Source organism: Perognathus longimembris, chromosome 20, assembly GCF_023159225.1.
Source record: "Perognathus longimembris pacificus isolate PPM17 chromosome 20, ASM2315922v1, whole genome shotgun sequence".
In the NCBI taxonomy this organism is placed as follows: domain Eukaryota; kingdom Metazoa; phylum Chordata; class Mammalia; order Rodentia; family Heteromyidae; genus Perognathus; species Perognathus longimembris.
Genome location: NC_063180.1, coordinates 40,296,759 through 40,315,885, shown reverse-complemented (window position 1 = coordinate 40,315,885; position 19,127 = coordinate 40,296,759). Strand labels below are relative to the sequence as shown.

Here is a 19,127-nt window from a genome sequence, read left to right as displayed (position 1 = left end):
CACACCCCGCCCCCCACCCCTCTACCCAATCTCAAGATGGCGACCGACCCTGGTAGGTCTCCGCCAAGCCGCAAGCCCTGTCCCCTTCCCACCCGTCCCCGCGCCGGCGGCGACGGCGAGCAGGAGGCGGGCCGAACGTGGCGGAAGGGGTGGGGGAGGCGTGCCCGACGACGTCACCCCGGGCGCGCGCGCCCTGGCCCCGCCCCCCCGTCCTCGCGTCGCGGCCTGGATGGAGCTTGAGCCCGGGCGGCTGGTCGGCGCGCGCGCTGCCTGCTGGGATACTCGGCCCGCCCAGCCAGTCCTCCGGTCTTTGCGCGCTGGCGGTCGCGAGATCCGTGGTTTCTCCCAAGATGGTGGCGCGGGGTTCGGGGTGACTACAGGAGACGACCAGGGGCTTTTTCGCCTTCGCTGAGGAGCTCGACGCGCCATCCTTGTCCCGCACGCGCACCTCGTCCCCGCGTCCTCATCCGCCGCCGACCGAGGCTTCGTCTTCCCCCCGCCCCCCCGTCCCTTCCCTCGCTTGGCCGAGCCCGGGTCGCCGGCCGCGTCGCCCTCCCCTCGGGCTCCGCGTCGGAGTGGATCGCGGCCTGGTCCCCGCCGACGGCCCCGCAGCCCCTCCGTGAGGACCGACAGCCGCGGCGACCGCGCCTCCGCGCCGGGTTTTCGGTGGTCCGGGTGCCCCCGTCTTCCCGGCCTCCCGTTTCCCCAGAAGGAAGCGCGGGTCCCGCATGAGCTCCGGCGGTGGCGCCAGCGAAAGGGAACGAGGCGGTGGCGGGCGGAGGCGGCGGGAGCGGGCGACGACAACCACCAGCGAGGCGGCCGCAGCTGCGGGAGCAGCAGCCCGGGTGCGGGGGCCGAGACAGGTCAGTGGCGGCCGCGGACGCGGCCCGGCCGGGGCGCGCTTCCTCCCTTCGCCCCCTCCCCCACCCGCCCCTCCCCCGCCCCCCCGTCCTCATCCTCGTCGCCCCTGGAAGGGGGGGGGGAAGCCCAGTTCTGGCAAGGACGGCGACCCCCCCCCTCCCTCCCTCCCACCACCCACCCCCACCTTCTGCGCGAGCCAGCGAGGGTTTGGGGGGGGGCGCGTGTTCTGGAGGGGGGGGCGGTGCCAGGACCGGGCCTCTGGGTGGCCGCGGCGGCTGCTGCAGCCTCAACTGTCAGTCCTGGCTGGGCGCCGGAGGGAGGAGGGTTTTGTCACCCCGAGGGGACGCGGGCGGCGGGCCCCGGGGCGGGGCGGGGCGGACGTGGCGGTGCGGTGCGTCGAGATTCTGGGGCCCCCCCCCACACTCCCATCCGCGGAGCCAGGATCGCCGGAGCCCAGCCGCCCTCCCCTCTCTCCTCTCCCTCCCTTCTCTCTCCCGCTCGCCCTCCCTCCCTCCCTCCCCCCCACCCCGCGGCTGGGAAAGGCAGGCCTTTGGCTTCGCAAAGGAGAGCGCTCTCTCTCTCTCGCTCTCTCTCTCTCTCTCTCAGCATTTTCGAGGTTTGGGGGGAAGACATCTTTGGACGTGTGTGCTTGGTTGGGGTGGGGGCTCGCGGGGCGGGGGCGGGCCCGGTGGATTGATATCTGGGAAGGGAGGGCGGATGAATTTTGCCTCGTCAAACCCCGAGGATTCGTGCCTCACCGGTTTACTCGTGTGTTTTGCTGGTCACCGGGATTCTGGAGTTGAATGTGAGTTTTACCGGGTTCAAGCCGCTCGCTGTATATTATAAATTGAAATGCAAACCCGCGAGCCGGTTGTCGTCCTCCCTCCCTCCCTCCCCTCCCCCCGCCCCCCCTTTTCTTACAGTTGTCAAATGGAAAAAGGACTCTTTTCCTCATCTTGGTGTGGAGGCTTTTGATTGAAGTCAGAATTGAATGTGTTTTAGTCCTTCTCGTATGATTTTTTTTTTAATACAGACACGGATTCACCTTAGAATCCTCGAAAGATAATTTAGTCGATTAAAAAAATGACTTCCGATAAACGAGCTAAAACAGAAATGGTACACGATCTGTTTGGGATTGTATTTATTAAATGTCTAGTGTGCTAGTGCACATGTAAACTGAATAGCATATGGGATTTGTGGTGCAAGATGGTTACTTTGAATGATGGAGGAAAACGGATTTGACCCATAATTTTGGACTCTTCCACTAGAAGCAGTGGATCATTCCAGAAACGTTGGAGCAAGATGGGGATTTGAAATAAACGAAATGATTTAGTTTAAGAAATGCAGTTGTGAAGTAGTTATGTCAAAGACACGTAGTCCATTTGTTGAATAAATTGTACAAGCGGATTGAGACGTGTTCCTCACACCACTGACAAATATCTTTACTAAAGAGATTATTTGATAAATCATGAAAATTAGAATTTAGGAGAGATGAAAAGAAAATTTTGTCTTGGAATGTGTAATGGGAATTGCCTTGGGATTTGGTATTCTGAAATATAAGCTCTTACAATAATTTTAATGAAATGAATACAATATCATTGATTATTGATAATGTTGATAAGCCCCCAAGGATGTTCAGAAATCCTTAGGCACTAATAAATGCATGCATGACCAAAACCAAAACCCTGGAACAAAACAAAATGCCCAACAAGATCCATTGAAAAACCAACAACAAAACAAGAAATAGCTTCAAAAGATAGTCTTTATATAATTGTCATGTACATATATACAAAAAATTGTAGACAAAGAGAACTTGTAATCTTCACAAGCTTTTTCTGCAAAATTCGAATGTAAGATATGAAAGCCTAATTGTGTTAATATTTAACTTGCTAAGTCCTGCACACAACATCCTCTGGACATTGCCCCCGAAGGAACCAGAGGAGTTTGACTTTATACAAAGTGAAAATAATGGTGTGGTTCCTTTTCAGAAATTCTGTAGGCTGCTTTTATTTTGTCTCTCCTAAAATCTATCCTTTTTTAGTAAGGTACTACTGATCAGAGATGTGAGAAAGAAAACACTCATGTATTCAATAAGTTAACAGAATCCATTGGCTTACAGTGTCTTTGACATCTAACAATCAGTTTCTAAAACTTGGATCATTTCTATTTCACTTCTACTATTTTTCTTTTGTGTGATAATTTGCTTCTATGTCTGGTTAAGTGTCATGACCCAAAATTGTGGGCCATATCTAGTTTTTTTTTGTTAACTCAAGCACTTGAAGTAATGTTTCCAAATATGTTTATTTTCCCTTAAGCATGTTCTTAAAATTACATTGCACTCTTTCTGTTTAGATCTCTTTTGTATAGGCCTAAATTTGAAATATTGTGTTAAGTGCATACAATACACAGCTATTAAAAATAGCTTTCTGATTTTTTTGAGCAAGTTTTCAAGTAAGTAATGCATGTGCCCCAAAGGGTTATATAAAAAGGTTTTAGATGCTCCTTTCCTAAAGGTTTAGACAGTTCTTTTCCTCATTTTCAAGTATAAAGACAATGTAAAAATCAAGGACACCATGGTATATATAATGGAAATAGCTTTGCAATTAGGACCTGCTTTTATTTTTGGTGCCCTACAGATTTGTTATTTATAAAACAGGATGGTGAAACTACCTCAGATTTGTGAGGATTAAGGTATGTAAAATACGTAGACACTGGATAAGCATTTCCTTAGAAGTCTTACCCAGTTTTCCTCAATGGTCTTAAAAGATTTTGTATGAAGTGGACTATAGTGTTTTATGCTTTCTAATGCTTGTTTCTTTCCCACTGTGAACTCGTTTCTAACAGCAATGAACTCCTAGTGTTTACCAGAGAGTGTCTTACCAGTTGTCTAGCCTGTTCAGGATGCTATAATAAAATATCAGACTGGGTGGCTTACAGAAAATGAAAAAAAAAACCCAAAAAGCTTTTTGTTTTTGTTTTTTGGTGGTGCTGTGCATCAGACCCATGGCCTGGTGTGAGCTAGGCAATTGCTGTACCACTGAGCTAAATTCCCAGCCCACTAATTTTTTTTCTTTTAAACAGAAACTTATTTCTCACAGTTACGGAGGCTGAGAAGTCCCAAGATCAAAGTGCTGGAAAATTCATGGATATCTGGTGAGGGTCCCCCTGCTGGTTTTTAGACAGTATCTTTTTACTTGTAACCTTACATAGTAGAAAAGTAAAAGGGGTTCTGTTTGGTCTCTCTCTCTCTTTTTTTTTTTTTTTTAAAGGAGAGGGCATTGATCCCATTCACAAGGGCTCTCCCCCAATTCCCACTTCCTGATACCCTCAGTTTAGAGATTAGACTTTTAATTTCAGTTCAGGAATTTTGGGGCAGGGGAAAGGTCAGACTACAGCACTAGAATATGCCTGAATCAGTCAGCAAATGATCAGTGAACATGTTAGGTACCTACTGTGGCCTCTATGAGCTTTGCTATGTTACAGGGGGCCACAAGGCAAGAAACATCTGCATTTGGAAGCTGATAGTGTTATTTCTCCATATAACACCATTTATTAAATTCTGAAACCTAACCAAATCATGGAACTTCAGTCTCCTAATCCTTCCAGTCATAGACATTTCTATAGGTTCAGCCCCTCCTACCTCATAGTTATGACACGAATGACTTACTGTTTTACTCCTTTCCTTTGATACAGTGTTCTGACATACATTTCTTCACATTTTGATTTCATTCTACTCATCTGCCATGTAATGTGTGTGTATGTGTGTGTTTGTATGAAATAAATATGTAAATTTACTCTGATATTAACAAAATATATTTTTCAGAGGAGAGATTGTCATTCTAGCTTCAGGTAATAGATCCATAGATGTTGTAAATTTGAGTATGACTTGAGGTTATTCATTTTATATGTAAGGAAAATTAAAAAGCTTTAAAATGGTTTTCTTAGACCACTTGGCTCTTGTGTTTGGCTTCTATTCAGAACTGCATATATTGGTATGTGTTCTATCATATCTGTTGTGAAGAGTAGTTATTCTTTGTGATTGATTACATTCCTAGTAGGGAACAAGGTTGACCTTTATTTCTTCTAATAAAGGACATGGTGTGAAATTACATTAAATAGAAAGTGTTACTTTCTAGAAACGTATATCCTATATCCAAACATGAGATGTTTGAAATGAAATACTTAAATATTCTCCAAAGTCTTTTTAAAAATAAAATGACTTAATCTGTAGCAAATATCTTTGCCAGCTTTTAATTTCATTAAATATCAAAGTGAAGCTTGTAGTGCTGTGATCTGTGTTATCGGTACCAAATAAATTCTAATTGGATAACTATTTGGAGAGATTGCATTAGGCCTATCTGTAAGGGAAATAAAATGAACATTTTTAAATTGCTATTTGCACATGAAGTTGTGCTATAAGCCAATTGTTACTTGGTTCTAACACTTAAGACATTATCTCCCCAGAATTAAATATTTTTAAGTGCTTCAGAATTTCAACAAGTGAACAAAGCCTGCCAAGGATGATTGAAATGGAGGGGAGTGCCATTGACTTCAGTGTCAGAAGATTTTGCATTTACCTGTCTTCTCTGGCTTTTACCTAGTCATTCATGAGCCTGTCATTTAGCTTTCCAAGCCTTTGTTTCTTTTTCTGTCAAATGAGGTGATACTTGCTTTGCTGTTTCAGAGGATTATACTTTTCAGATGTGATATTTCTTAAAAGTGATTTAATATTGCTAGTGACCTATTGGTGATTGCATCCTTGGCTTTTTTTTACTTTTTCTGATAACATTCTTAGCCGACTATTACTTTGAGTGATTTATAATTTGTGAGTTTATTTTGAATTTGGTAACTACGTTTGAGATGTACAGTAGGTTTTAGTAAGTGATATATATATATTTAGTGATATGTTAGTGTAATTATTAGTAATTAGTAATGAAGTAAAATATATAAATATGTAGTAGTAAAATAGTAATTAGTAGTAATATTAGTGTGATATATTAATAAGTGATATATTAGTATTATTGACCCAAAGTAAAAGCAGGAGAAGTTTTATACGACATAGACTCATCCAGATAACATTAGTCTTGAGCTTCAGTTCCAGAATATCTGAGCAGGAATGCTAAGTAAGGTATTGCTTCTGGATGAGGGAAAGGAATCTATGTAAGACTTATAAAGTCATCATCACTACCTCTAAAAGCGTTGAGGTAGTGACAGGCCCTGTACACTTATGCCAGTAAAATTCTCCCTATATGAAACTGCTGACTCACTTATGTAGAGTCTGCTGCTGTTAGTCTTAGCTACTCAGTGTGTTCTTTAAGTTGGTGTTGTATGCCCTTCATGATCAATTAATTGATCCCATTGTTACAGAAATTGAACATGAATAAGAGTTTCTGTGCTCTCCAACCTAGGGATGGAACCCTGGGCCTTGTACATGCTGGGGAGCTGCTTTACCCCTGAGCTACATCACTAGCTTGTCCCCAACTCCCTCCCCCCGTACCGTACCGGGGTTTGAATTCAGGGCCTCACACCCACCTGGCTTGCTTGAACTGGCTTGCTCAATTGGTATTCTACCAATTTAAGCCACATCCAGCCCAGCTTTTTGCTGGTTAGTTTTGGAGATGGTGGATTTTTCTGCCCTGGCTGGTTTTGAACTATGATACTGTTGATCTCAGCCTTGGAAGTAGCTGTTATAATAGGTGTGAGTCATCAGCCTGTAGTTTTTTCCCCCCCATTTTTCCCCGTTTTAAACTTGTGTTTTGCAGCCTTGCAGCTCTTTTCTAGTTATCCTTCCACTCACCTCCCCTTTTTTCTCCCTCAGTGGTGCTGGGCTTTTGTACTCAAGGCCGCGCACTCTTGCTAGGCAAGTACTCTACCACTTGTGCCTCACCCGTAAGCCCTTATTGCTTTAGGTATTTTTCAGTTAGGATCTGTATCTTGGGCTGCTAGACTGCAATCCTCACATGCATACCTATTGTATAAGCAGGAGGACAGGCAGGTGCCACCATGCCCAACTTAACTGGTTGTGATGAGAGACTTTTTTCTTATCCTGGCCTTGAACCTTAATCCTTCTGATCTTTGCTTCTGGAGTAGCTGGGATTATGCTCTGCTCTTTCCTAGTCTTAATGTATTCTTTTGTATATGAATATTGTAGATGTCCTTTTTCACATTTAGGACAGTATTGTTGCATGCATGCAAATTATATAGCTATGGAGTGAACGAAGATGCTACTGAATGCTGTACTTCCAGTCAAGTTATTTTCATGTAATAACTTTTGTTTCCTTGTATTAAATAGATGACTTATCCATTTGAAGCTTCTGATGGTCAGCAGCCTTCCTCTCATTTGAGAAAGGAGTCTTAGAATTTCCCTTATGACCTTTGGCTATCACCATCATTCATTTACTTTAATTTGCTGTGTAGCTCTGGCTCACCTCAGGCTTGGTAAGGATTCTAAACTGGCTTCCAGCTTGTCACCCTGCTTCAGGCACGTGCCACCACACCTGTTTCATTTGTTTAAATATTCTTTATGAAGTAGAATAAATCCAGTCGCTCTCCCCCAGTTAAATAGATGGCCAGTATAGAGAATAATATAATAAACCACCAGTAATGTACTATTTACTATGGACAAACCTCACGTTTTATATTTCCTTGCATTTTGTTGCTTTCAGTCTGGAACTGACATTCTTTATTTCTTTGTTTGTTTTTTTGCCAGTTGTGGGGCTTGAACTCTGGGCCTGAGCAATGTCCCTGGCTTATTTTTGCTCAAGGCTAGCACTCTACCACATGAGCCACAGTGCCACTTCTTCTTTATTTTTTTCTCACTTGATACCTTTAGCACCACAAGAATATTTCTCTTCATATTTCCAAAAAAATGCCTGTATTCAATATAAAGTATGATGTTCTTTGGAAGGGGAAAGTATTCAATGTCTGCTAATGTTTTCTATATAAAACTAATTGGTATAGGGAGAAATATGGAGTATTTCCAGTTTATTGGTACCTTTTTTCTTTATAATTTTTAATTACTGTATATTACACAAAATAATGAGTTTCATTATAACATTTTCATACGTATATAATGTATTCATTTAGTTTGTATGCTTTTTTCCTCAAGATTTAAGTCTTTGTGTGTGTGTACACACATATGAATCAGTTTTACTAGCCTTACAGTGTGAATAAATGAGGCCCATTCTTCATTGTTGTTAAATACTCTTGTTTTTTGTCTTTTTAAAGTGATTTTATTAGCATACATTAGTTGTACAGCAGCAAGTTTCATTAAAAATTGTCCTTTGAACACATCTACTGTTTGTGCCATGTGCTAATTGATAAATACTATTCCACTCAAAGATTAATTGGATAACATTTTTCATTCCTAGCTTTCTGAGATGAGCTCATAATTCTGAGTTGGTAATGAAAAATACATACACTATGATAATCTAAACCACTAGAAGTGAACTTTTTCTAATTTCTGAAGCTAGTTCATTGTTATTCAGTATCTTACCCACTTCATTGGTCCTTTAACATATTAAGCAGACTTTAACAAAGATGGAAAATAGGAAATTAAATTGATAATGTCTGGTAATTTAGGTAGTAAAAACATTCTGCTGTTCTGCAGATTGGAATTTTTAATTTTTATTTATTTGTTTATTTTGGTAGTGCTTGGATTGGATTTAGGGCTTGGAGCTTGCTAGATGAGCACTCTTAGCACTTGAACCATGTGTCTAGCCCCCTTTTGCATTGGCTGTTTTTGAAGTTGGCCTCACTTCCCTCTGCCAGCCCGGGTTGTGATCTTTGTACTTGTGCTTCCCTGTGTCTGTCCCTAAGGATAACAAGTGTGCTGAGCCATTTGTTGAAATGGAGTCTTACGGTATTATTTAACTCAGTCAAATTATGTATAATTATGCGGTGTGTTTCAGATTATTTTAATAATTAAGATGATCTTGTGGGTATTTAATTTAGTGTGGTGTTGTGTCTTCACTCCCACATATAATACTCTCCACATCTCTAGGGCGAAATGAAAGATCACATAAAGGATAGGGAAGGGTGAGCTAATACATAAATGGATTTGAGCTGGAGAATAGATGGTTCCACTAAGTCTTAAACCCTTTCTTATTATCTAGGGTTACAACGGTTTTGAAGTTACTGAATACATGGAATACTCTTGTTTTATACTTGTATGTGTTTGTAAGTGATATATTGTGTTCAGATTTTTACAGATAGGTTTTGCATATGTCTAATCAGTTTGCATTTTGAACCAGTATTAGTTTTTTTAGATGGTTTTACTGTGTGGTAATGCATTACAACTGCCTATCTAAATTGTGTATATCACACTATTGAATAGTTTGAATTGTTTCCTACCTTGCTGTTAAAAGTAATGCTGCAGTGATCATTTTTACTTGTACCTATGTGCACATTTTTCTCTTGGGAAGGTAAAGTTGCTGGGGAGTAGAATGTAAATGCTGAAGGCCCTTAGTATCTGTGATATGTAGCTTTAAGGAGGCCTCCATTGAGGAAAAACTGCTATATAATTTTAAGGGTACCCACAATGGGGGATGCTCAGGATTCATAGAGTTGAATACTCTTGTAATTAGTAAGAATTTTGCCGAGTGCCAGTGGCTCATGCCTGTGATTCTAGCTACTCAAGAGACAGACATGAGGATGGATCATGGTTTGACTCCGTCGTGGGCAGAAAGTCTGTGAGATTCTTTCTTACCTCCGATTAACCACCAAAAAGCCAGAACTGGAGCTGTGGTTCAAGTGGTAGTGCTAGCCATGAACAAAAATGCTAAGGGCCAGTGCCCAGGCCCTAAATTGAAGCCCTAAGACCAGCACACACACACAAAAAAATCACTGAAGTTTAATCTATACTTCACTTTTACAGTAGGTCTGAGCTTGGGCAAGTGGGATGACTAATACTCTGTGTTGCTAAGCCACAGTGTTTAGTAAGTTATGCATTTTCACCCTTTGGTGGCTTTCATCCACCATAGTAAGTTGATGAATACCTGTAGTTAGCTGTGTGTGCTTTTTTGCATTTAGCATGCTTGTGAGATTCGTTATTGGGTGTAGGGGTTGATTTTTTTTAATGGCAGTTGTTATGTATGTAGTATTCTGTTTTAGGAGTATTCTGGTTTTCCGTTGGAGGACATTTTAGTCAGTTTTGGTTTGGGGCTAAAAATATTGCCACTCTGCCTGGTGCCAGTGGCTTACACCTGTCGTCGTAGTTAGTCAAGAGGTGAGAGCTAAGGATCACAGTTCCAAGCTGGCACAGACAGGAAAGTCCTATGTTTATTAATAAACTACTAAAGAAAAAGAAAAAAGCTGAAAATGGAGCTGTGGCTCATCTGGTAGAGTGTTAGCATTGAACAAAAGAAGCAAAAAAAAAAAAAAACTAAACTCACTTAGGCCATGAGTTCAAGCCCTAGGACTAACACACAGAATATTGCTACTCTAAACATGGCAATAAATGTTTTCATGTAAGCATGTTCTTGTGTATTTGTTGTACTTAGCAGTAGAAATTTCAGATCATACAGTAAGTATACTTATATTTAGTTTTAATGAATATTTGCAATGGTTTTTCTAAGGAGTTGTACTGATTTTAATTGTATTTATAAATTAATGTACTATATTTTAAAATCTGGAAGGGTCTTGTATGAGAAACAACTATTTGGTTATTATAATTAGTATTTGAAATAACTTTAAATTGGCATTGAATTAAATTTATGTTAATTTTGGAAGAAATGATAATGTTTATTTAGCAACAAGTTACTTTTGGAACTAGCTCATAATAGTTTGTCAGGCCATGAACCCTCATTCCTTTTTTTTTCCCCTTTCTTTCAGTGTGGTACTGGGATTTGAACTCAAGTTATGAACCATGCCTCAGGATAGTTTTCTACTTTACTTATTTATTTTAGTTTGTATTAGTTAGACAGGGGTTGATAGCTTTTAGATAGAGGCTTGCTTTTTTTCCCCAGAGATAGCCTGGGCCTTGATTCTCCCTCCCCATAGCTTCCTGAATAGCTGGGACCACATTGGCACAACACTAGTTTATTGGTTGAGATAGAATCTATCCTTTTCCCTGTGATGGCTTTGAACCCTGATTTTCCCAGTCTGTCCTGTGTAGCTGAAATTAACCAGATGAGCCCCCATACCTGGCAGTGTGGGACTAGGTACATAAATTGGGAATCGAAGTTGGAGAGCACAGGGAAGTATTTGTAAATGAAATGTCTTGAGAAACAAAGCCTTTGAGATTGGAATTACACATAGGTATTATGTGATAGGTAGTAAATCCAGTGATTAGATTAGATTTGGCATCTGGTGATGGTGTCTCTGTGAGAGGGCTGTAATGCTTGAATGATAGGTAGGGATCTGGTGGCTAGGACCTCAAACAGTATGTGAAGAAACTTGAAATTTATTGTATTTTAATGACTAGAAAGAAATGCTTGAATATGGAAGTGATAGCTATTTTTTTTTTTTTTTTTTTTTTTTGGCCAGTCCTGGGCCTTGGACTCAGGGTCTGAGCACTGTCCCTGGCTTCTTTCCGCTCAAGGCTAGCACTCTGCCACCTGAGCCACAGCGCCCCCTCTGGCCGTTTTCCATATATGTGGTGCTCGGGAATCTAACCAAGAGCCTCATGTGTAGGAGGCAAGCACTCTTGCCACTAGGCCATATTCCCAGCCCGATAGCTATATTTTTTAGGAGGATAATTGAAGCAACAAGTAATTCTACCAGGACAAATACAAACCAGATAAAGTAAGGAGGCACTGTATTTTAGCGATGCAGGTAAGCATGGGAAAATAAAATAATTTTACCTTTATAATAAAAATTGAAAGGTAAGGTTTATAGGTTCTAGAATATATCAGAAGATATTGCACGGTAATGTGCACAGCTTTTAGATTCAAGTGAATTTGAGGATTGAAGAAAAATAAATTCTTAGCCTCCTGCTTGCTCACTCCTACCACTTGAGCTATCCTTGATTCAGGCTTTTTGGTAGTTACTTCTGGAGATGGATTCTCATAGGCTTTACAACCTTGACTGGTTTTAAAGTGTAATCCTCCAGGTCTCAGCCTCCTGATTACGGTTATAAGCATGAGTCACTGATGCCTAGTTTATATTTCAAATAACCTTGGTGTTTACCAAATGATCTAAAATGAGACATCTAATTGCTATTTTTTTGTAAGATGTTATTCTGTAACATTGGTTAAAGCACTGGAAGCACACGAGCAAATGATCTACATATTCCATAAAAGTTTTGTGTAGACTAGAAGGAAGGGCTAGACAAGCATGTTTTCTCCAGATTGTGTATAGTCTTATCTAACATAACTGAGAGATTTAGCTTTATTTTGGAAGTAACTAAAAGCCACCAGATGATAGTTGGAATGTGGAGGAATTCCTGTGGTAGAATTGGTAAAGCTTGGTAAATAATTTGTTATACTGAGATAGGAAGACTCTAGAATAACAACTTTTCTGATTTTGGCAACCAATTCCTCATAGGATTTAGTTACTGTCTGCTAAATTTGCTCTTTTCCACACGTGAAATCAGGACTTTGTAATACCTCTGCCTGTAATTTCAGTTCACTATGGATTGTAAATATGCAATTCATTGTGCTTTACTTGTGGCTATCTCCCCCACATGAAGACTAGAGATGATATCTTTATCCACTGCATTTTCATGCACCTAATAGACACTTGATATATTTTGATATATTTTGAATGAAAGACTGCTAAGATTTGAAGACTGACAAGTAATGGTTAAGTAAATAAAAATAAGGGGATACAAGAAAGAATGGCATTTTTTTCTCTTTTTAGTATATAAATTGGTGGTTAGGGACATGCAGAGTAGAGTTGTGTGTGTGTCTGGGTGTGTGTCCGGTGACTGGCCCTGGGCCTAACCTCATAACCTGGGTGCTGTGTTTGAACAAAAGCTCAAGGCAGTCTGCCACATGAGCCCCAGCTTTATTTCTGGATTTTTGGTGTTTAATTGGAGATGAGTCCCATGGACTGCTTGGGCCTCCATCAAATCATGACCCTGAGATCTGAGATACTCACAGGGTTGTATGCCTTTGGCAGTTGGTAATTGCAGTATTGTAAAGCTACAGATAAGGGCTTAAAGATACATAAAGGTCAGTTGTCAAATACAGAGGTGCAGTGATAATGGGGCCTGTACATCATCTGAAATAAAAGCTAAAAATTCAGATTGATGCACCTGCATCTCATGCACTGAATTAGAATCATTGCAGGCCCATTCTAAGTAGGTATCTTTTTTATAGATTCAAGTGGTTCTATTATAGAGTTAGTTTTGAAAGTCCTCTGAAATCTTAAAGTTTGGTTTAACTTTATTAAAAATACTGCAATGTATTTTCTTACATCAGCCTGTAGGGCACTGGGTGGGTTTCTTGTGAGATTTAGGTTTTAATTATGAAATAGTAGAATAGTAAAAGAGTTGAATTCCTTTTCCACTAAGAAATGTTCTCATTGTTTACAAATGAGTTAAGCATTTACAAAGATTACTTGAGGGCTTGCTTTAATCTTTTTAGACATTATGATCAATTAATTGAAGACATAACAATTAAAACAATATATTGAAGCCCTTTTATATGTCAGTAAGGCATTCTGCAGTTCTTATCTTTTTTTCTTTTGTGTATTTGTGTTTACTGGCACTAGGGATTGAACTCAGAGCCTTGCAGTCTCACTTGGCTCTTTGCTCACAGCTGGCACTCTACCCCACATCTTCAATCCAGCATTTTGTTGGTTAATTGAAGATATGGACTGCTTGGCTGACTTTTGAATGATGATCTTCAGATCTCAGCCTCATGAGTAGCTAGGATTACAGGTATAAGCCACAAGTACTTGGTTTCCACATTAAATACAGTCTGTCTCCAAAAACAACAGTCTTAGACTACAGGCTCAGACGCCAAAGGATCTGCCCATGGTTGTTCCTCTAGGAGGTAGTAGTGGATTTATATCCATGTTTGTAGATTACAGATGCTCAGCATATAGAATTCAATTAAAAGCAGAATTACTGTAGATATCTGAAAGGGATTAGGTGTATAGTCATTTTTCATATACATATTTTAGCCTATTTGTAGTGAGTAATTAATGAACAGGAAGCATTATCTTTTGGATAAAAGTGGGAAACTTGGCTTTGGCAGCTGAGAGCATTCAGGCTGCAGGGCCTACCCAACCATTTTGCCACAGCAACAGCAGTGGGTTAAATTTGTCTCTTGATGTATTTTTGGATCTTAAATATTTCAGAAGGCAGAGTTGTTTTTATTTTATAATGAAGTTTAGTTTTTAAAAAATAGAAGTTTATCCAGTTTTCCATGTAAAAGAGAATTGAGTGAGGTGTTTTATATTCTAGGTTAAAAATCTGTAAGAGCCCGATTTTAGAATTCACCACCTCCTCAGAAGTTTGGCGAAATAATGGTATGTTGGTTTTATTGTTTGAAATCCATATTGCATGAATTATCTTAGTGTAATGTTAGAGTAGTGACGTGTTCAGTAAATTTGAACACTTGTAATTTCTGTAGGTATTGAATATGCTGCCAGGGAGACTACACGCGGGACATAAGTGGGCCACTGGAAGAATTTATGAGATTAGTACAATATGAGATATAAAATGATACACATGAAGAGATTGAGGGCATAGGTTTGGCTGTTAGACTGTATATATTAATAATCACTTCCATTTGTAAGCAAATTATATCCAGGCATTGTTCTGAGCAATTTAGATGTTAGCTCACTCATCCTGATGACAACTTATATTAATGTTAATTCTGTCTGTGAAGAAACTGAGATTCAGAGTGCTTGAAGTAATTTGCCAAAGATTTCTCAGCTAGTAAATGACCATGCAGGGACATGAATCCTAGACTGACTTTGGAACCTGTATGTATTCTGTCGAGCACTGAACCTCATAAAAGGAGGGACTGGAAGATAGTATTTGACTTTAGTACTTTTAAAATTGCATGTAGTTTGTAATTATTTGAGGTCAGTTGTCAGCTACAAGGTATTTTATCTTTCTCATTTCTGTTTGAAAGTTGGAAGTTGTTGAGACCTTTTGGATCTCTAAATCCACACATATATTAATTCATGAGAAACCAAGAAGGAACTGCCTTGACTACACTGTTTATTTTAGGAATGCTATTGCTTCTTTATTACCTCAGTGATGCTTGCATCTTTCTTAGGAGACATGGCTAAGATAGGAAAGTCTGGGAAAAAGTTGTTTCTTACAGGGATATAAATCCAATTTCCTACAGTCCATTAAAGTTAAGTCAACTGTAACCTTTATCTGGATTTGAAGCTCCGTCTTCATAGCTGCACAGCAATGAGCAGCTTAAACACTGATGTTTCAGCCCTTCTTCTGGAAGTCTCAGATGCCTTGCTAGTTTATATTTGGTGCTGGGTCTATGTTATCAGTGTGAAGATTTCAATTATGAGGTGTCTTTCTCCTTCCTAATCGTCTCATCCTTGCTTATTTTGCTTCTCAGATTTGGCTTTGATACATAGTTGAGTAGAGAAATTTTAAGGGGAAAAACGAATGGTATGAGTGATCTCTACATTCTGGGATTTTTTTTTTTTAATCTGTGATATTTTTTGTTAGAATTATAGTATGATTAAAGTGGCTTGCTGAATTTCACTCTGGAAAGTTCGGTTAAGACCATGTATAGAGTAGGAAAGATACCTACTTGGTCAAGAGAGGAAGATGTACTTGGATTTTTTTGTGTTGTTTTTTCATAAATAGAATGTAATGGGTTTGTCACTGAGAAAGAGTAAAACATTTGTAAAGCACTTAAGATACTTTTGCCAATGTTAGATGACTACCTAAGTAATAATACACAGTAAGTGTGTGTGTGTGTGTGTTTGCAGCCATTGCTCCTTCAGTTTAAGAATCCTGTGATTAATCATTAGTCTCATTTTAACTATTGCCATAATTGTTGTACATCCTTGTTAATTTGTTACATATTCATTTATTTAAGTCATAAAAACGCTGTGTAGTAAAACTAAACCAAAACCAAAACTCCAGCCCTTCAGTAGAAAGTCAGCAGATCTTGATTTCAATTTCAAAACTGACTTCTAAAATCTTGGGCAAGTCAGTTAATCACTCTGCATCTCATTCTTACTATTAGTAAATTCTTAACCATATATGCCTTGACTAAATAGAGGCAGTTATGGAGAGACTTAAAACTACAATTGACTAGAGTACCTTGTAAACTCTTATACTACATAAAAACTACAAGGGATTTTTACAGGATTTTAACACCCAAAGTACCTGAGACTATATATGTTTCAGATTTCAGTGCTTTTCAGCTTTTTGGAATATTTGTATAGATTTTGCTGATTGAGTATTCCTAATCCGAAAATCCTGGGACTGAAATGCTCCCAAATGTACAACTTGTTGACTTGGTGTTTAAGACATTTTGAGTTTTGGGGCGTATTTTAGGGTTAGGGATGCTTATCCTGTATCATTTCTCAAGAGAGGATATCATTTTAAAGAAAATTACATACTAATAAAGTCTTTAGAAACTTTCTTATGATAATTATCCTTGTGATAAATTTTGTATAAATACCTGATTTACAGCTTCAAAGATTATTATTTGAACAATGAATTGGGTTTATATATTAAGTTTCTAACTAAAGATTTGTTTAATTTATTAGAGTTACTAAGCCTACGCTCAGATCAAGTTAGCAGCTAGACTGGTGTGACAACCTGTTTTTAATCAGTGACTCAAAGCTGTGATCACCCTGATGTCACCGAATGGACACAGCTTGTAAAAGGTAATTTTGAAAGTTATTTTACAGCCTTTAAAAGGCTGTCATTGTAAAGTGAAATACATGCGATACATACAAATAAAGAAAATGTATAGTTAGCAGGAACATTGATAAGAATAGAAGACCTAAGAATTGACCTTTTATTTTTTTCCTTCTGTACCAGTTGTGGGGTTTGAACTAAGTGCCTCATGCTCTTTCTTGACTCTTGTTCATTGCTAATGCTCTTATCTACCATTTGAGCTACTTTTCCACCTCCTACTTTTTTCTGCCTGGGTTTGTTTTAATCCTCTAGATTTTAGCTTCTTGAGTAGCTGGAAATAAGTATATATGCTACCATCACCCGGCTTTGTATATTGTAATAAGCCACCAGTGCCCAGCTTAGAGCACATTGTAATTTATGTGGTTTTTGCATCTTGAATAAAACTAGTATGTTTTTCTCTTTAGAGAATTACAGTGGCGTTAAAAAGAGTAGCTTTCTAGAATGGAGTAGCTACATTCAGTGTTACTGGAAATGAGTCAGCATTTAAACTCACTAGCTCATAGTGCAGTATTCATATTAGTGGTGTTTTATGACCATATTTTCTCTGCTTCAATGAATACCTACAATTGATACTTCCGAGGTTTATTTTTTAATATTACTTTTTAAATGTTTCTATTTAAAATTGTCTTTCTGGTGCATCTCCTTCAGGCAAACTTCAGGATATGCAGTAGGTTTTTAAGAACATCTTTAAAATTTATTTCCTTTGTTATATCTTTGGAATTTTTCTAAAATTAGGAACATGTACAGGATTCTTATAAATAAATACATTACTTAGGAGCCAAAATGTAGATTGGGAACTATTAGAAGGTGAGGTATGTTTATACACACATATACTTGCACACATACACACAAACATACATATATGTCATGGTTTTGAGAGTTTGAGTCTTGATTTTAGATTTTTTTTTCTTTTAATGATACTGGGGTTTGAACTTGCTAGGCAGACACTGCACTGACTACTTGAGCCATACTCCCACCCCCTTTTACTTTAGTTATTTTTTACATAAACTCAGGTTTTAGCGTGGGTCAGTCTTGCCCCAGCCCACAGATTTTTACATACATCTCCCAAGTAGCTGGAATCATAGGCAGGTGCTAACATGGCTGGTTTGTATGTTCAGGTGGGGCTTTGCTAGCTTTTGCCTAGGCCACAGCTCTGATTTCTGCATCCTAAATTGCTGGGATTATAAGTATGAGCCACCATACACAGCCATAAAATAATTTTAGAGTAACTAATTTAGAATATTAGAGAAGTTACTATAAAGGGGTGCTAGAAATTTATTCAGACGTGCTATTACTATTTTATAATAAACATTTCAGTTATTGTATATATTGACTTCTCTCTGATTTTAAAAGAGCTGGCAATGTGAATAGAAAGCAACCGATGTTTCAGACCCATGGCAGATTTATTTTAGGGCTAATTATCTTTGAATCCTGTGTGCTGTCTTGACTTTCTAGACTTGATTGGTTTGTCTAATATATATAAATATTAATGAGTAGTCTAGTATGCTTATAATCATTTGGTGACATTTTGGTACTAATATTCACATATTTTCTTCTTTAGGGAACATGAATTTTGGGGAAATACTTGTAGTAGCCTTTTGATGGTACACTTAATTTTGGTCCAGTTTCAGGATCTTAGAACTTTGCAGCAGTTATTATTCTTTTGAGATTGGATTATTTGTTTTATCTTTTTACTGTAATGTTTTTCCTGTTATCAGTTTCTTCCCCTTCTTCCCTGTTAATTTGGAAAGTTTTTATACTTACCTGTATAAAAGTTTCTGATATGCTTCTCATTTCTTGGCGCCAATATTTGTTTTGCAAGCCAGCTGTTTCTCCTTATATTATGACATTCAATGCTAGACCATGAGTCAGCTGGTCCATGGGGTTACCATAGTGTTTTTGGTCTTCTATTTTAGGAATTCAGGTTTGGAAGCAATCTTGGGGTGTTTACCTGGAAGACTGGTAGAGAGCCCACGTGTCAGGTGATTTGCTTATCCCTTGGGGAGACAGTGGAAGAATTTGTATTTGTGTCATTGCCATGAACTCCTAACTTCAACCTGCTTCAGTTTCTACTTCCTATATTATTTTGTATAAATTGAAAATATAAATGCACTTTAAAGTTTCTGCGTTATTGACTTGAATGGATTGTGATGAGTGTAATTTTGAAATCCTGATACAGAAATGAGAGTTCCTTTTAAGGAATTTAGGACAAAGGTGACTTTTTAAAGTTTTTTTTTTTTTTTTTTGGCCAGTCCTGGGCCTTGGACTCAGGGCCTGAGCACTGTCCCTGGCTTCTTCCCGCTCTGCCACTTGAGCCACAGCGCCGCTTCTGGCCGTTTTCTGTATATGTGGTGCTGGGGAATCGAACCCAGGGCCTCGTGTATCCGAGGCAGGCACTCTTGCCACTAGGCTATATCCCCAGCCTAAAGATTGTTTTTTATATCTTGTACTCAGGATTGAACTTGGA

General features: G+C 39.3%; 1 protein-coding gene across 13 annotated transcripts in view; it reads left to right on the top strand.

Annotated features, from left to right (window-relative positions):
* Window positions 1-521: 521 nt before the first annotated feature.
* Ube3a (ubiquitin protein ligase E3A) overlaps window positions 522-19,127 on the top strand; it is a 139,756-nt gene continuing 121,150 nt past the window's right edge. The window contains exons 1-3 of one of the 13 annotated variants that reach the window (XM_048329468.1): window positions 1,490-1,504; window positions 3,943-4,014; window positions 16,507-16,626. In XM_048329468.1, the coding sequence (XP_048185425.1) occupies window positions 16,607-16,626 (20 nt within the window). In that variant the 5' untranslated portion in view covers window positions 1,490-1,504; window positions 3,943-4,014; window positions 16,507-16,606. Of the gene's footprint in view, window positions 864-1,421; window positions 1,505-1,760; window positions 4,015-13,635; window positions 16,627-19,127 lie in introns of those variants that run through there. The other 12 variants (XM_048329465.1, XM_048329477.1, XM_048329469.1 and 9 more) reach the window with 12 other exon arrangements.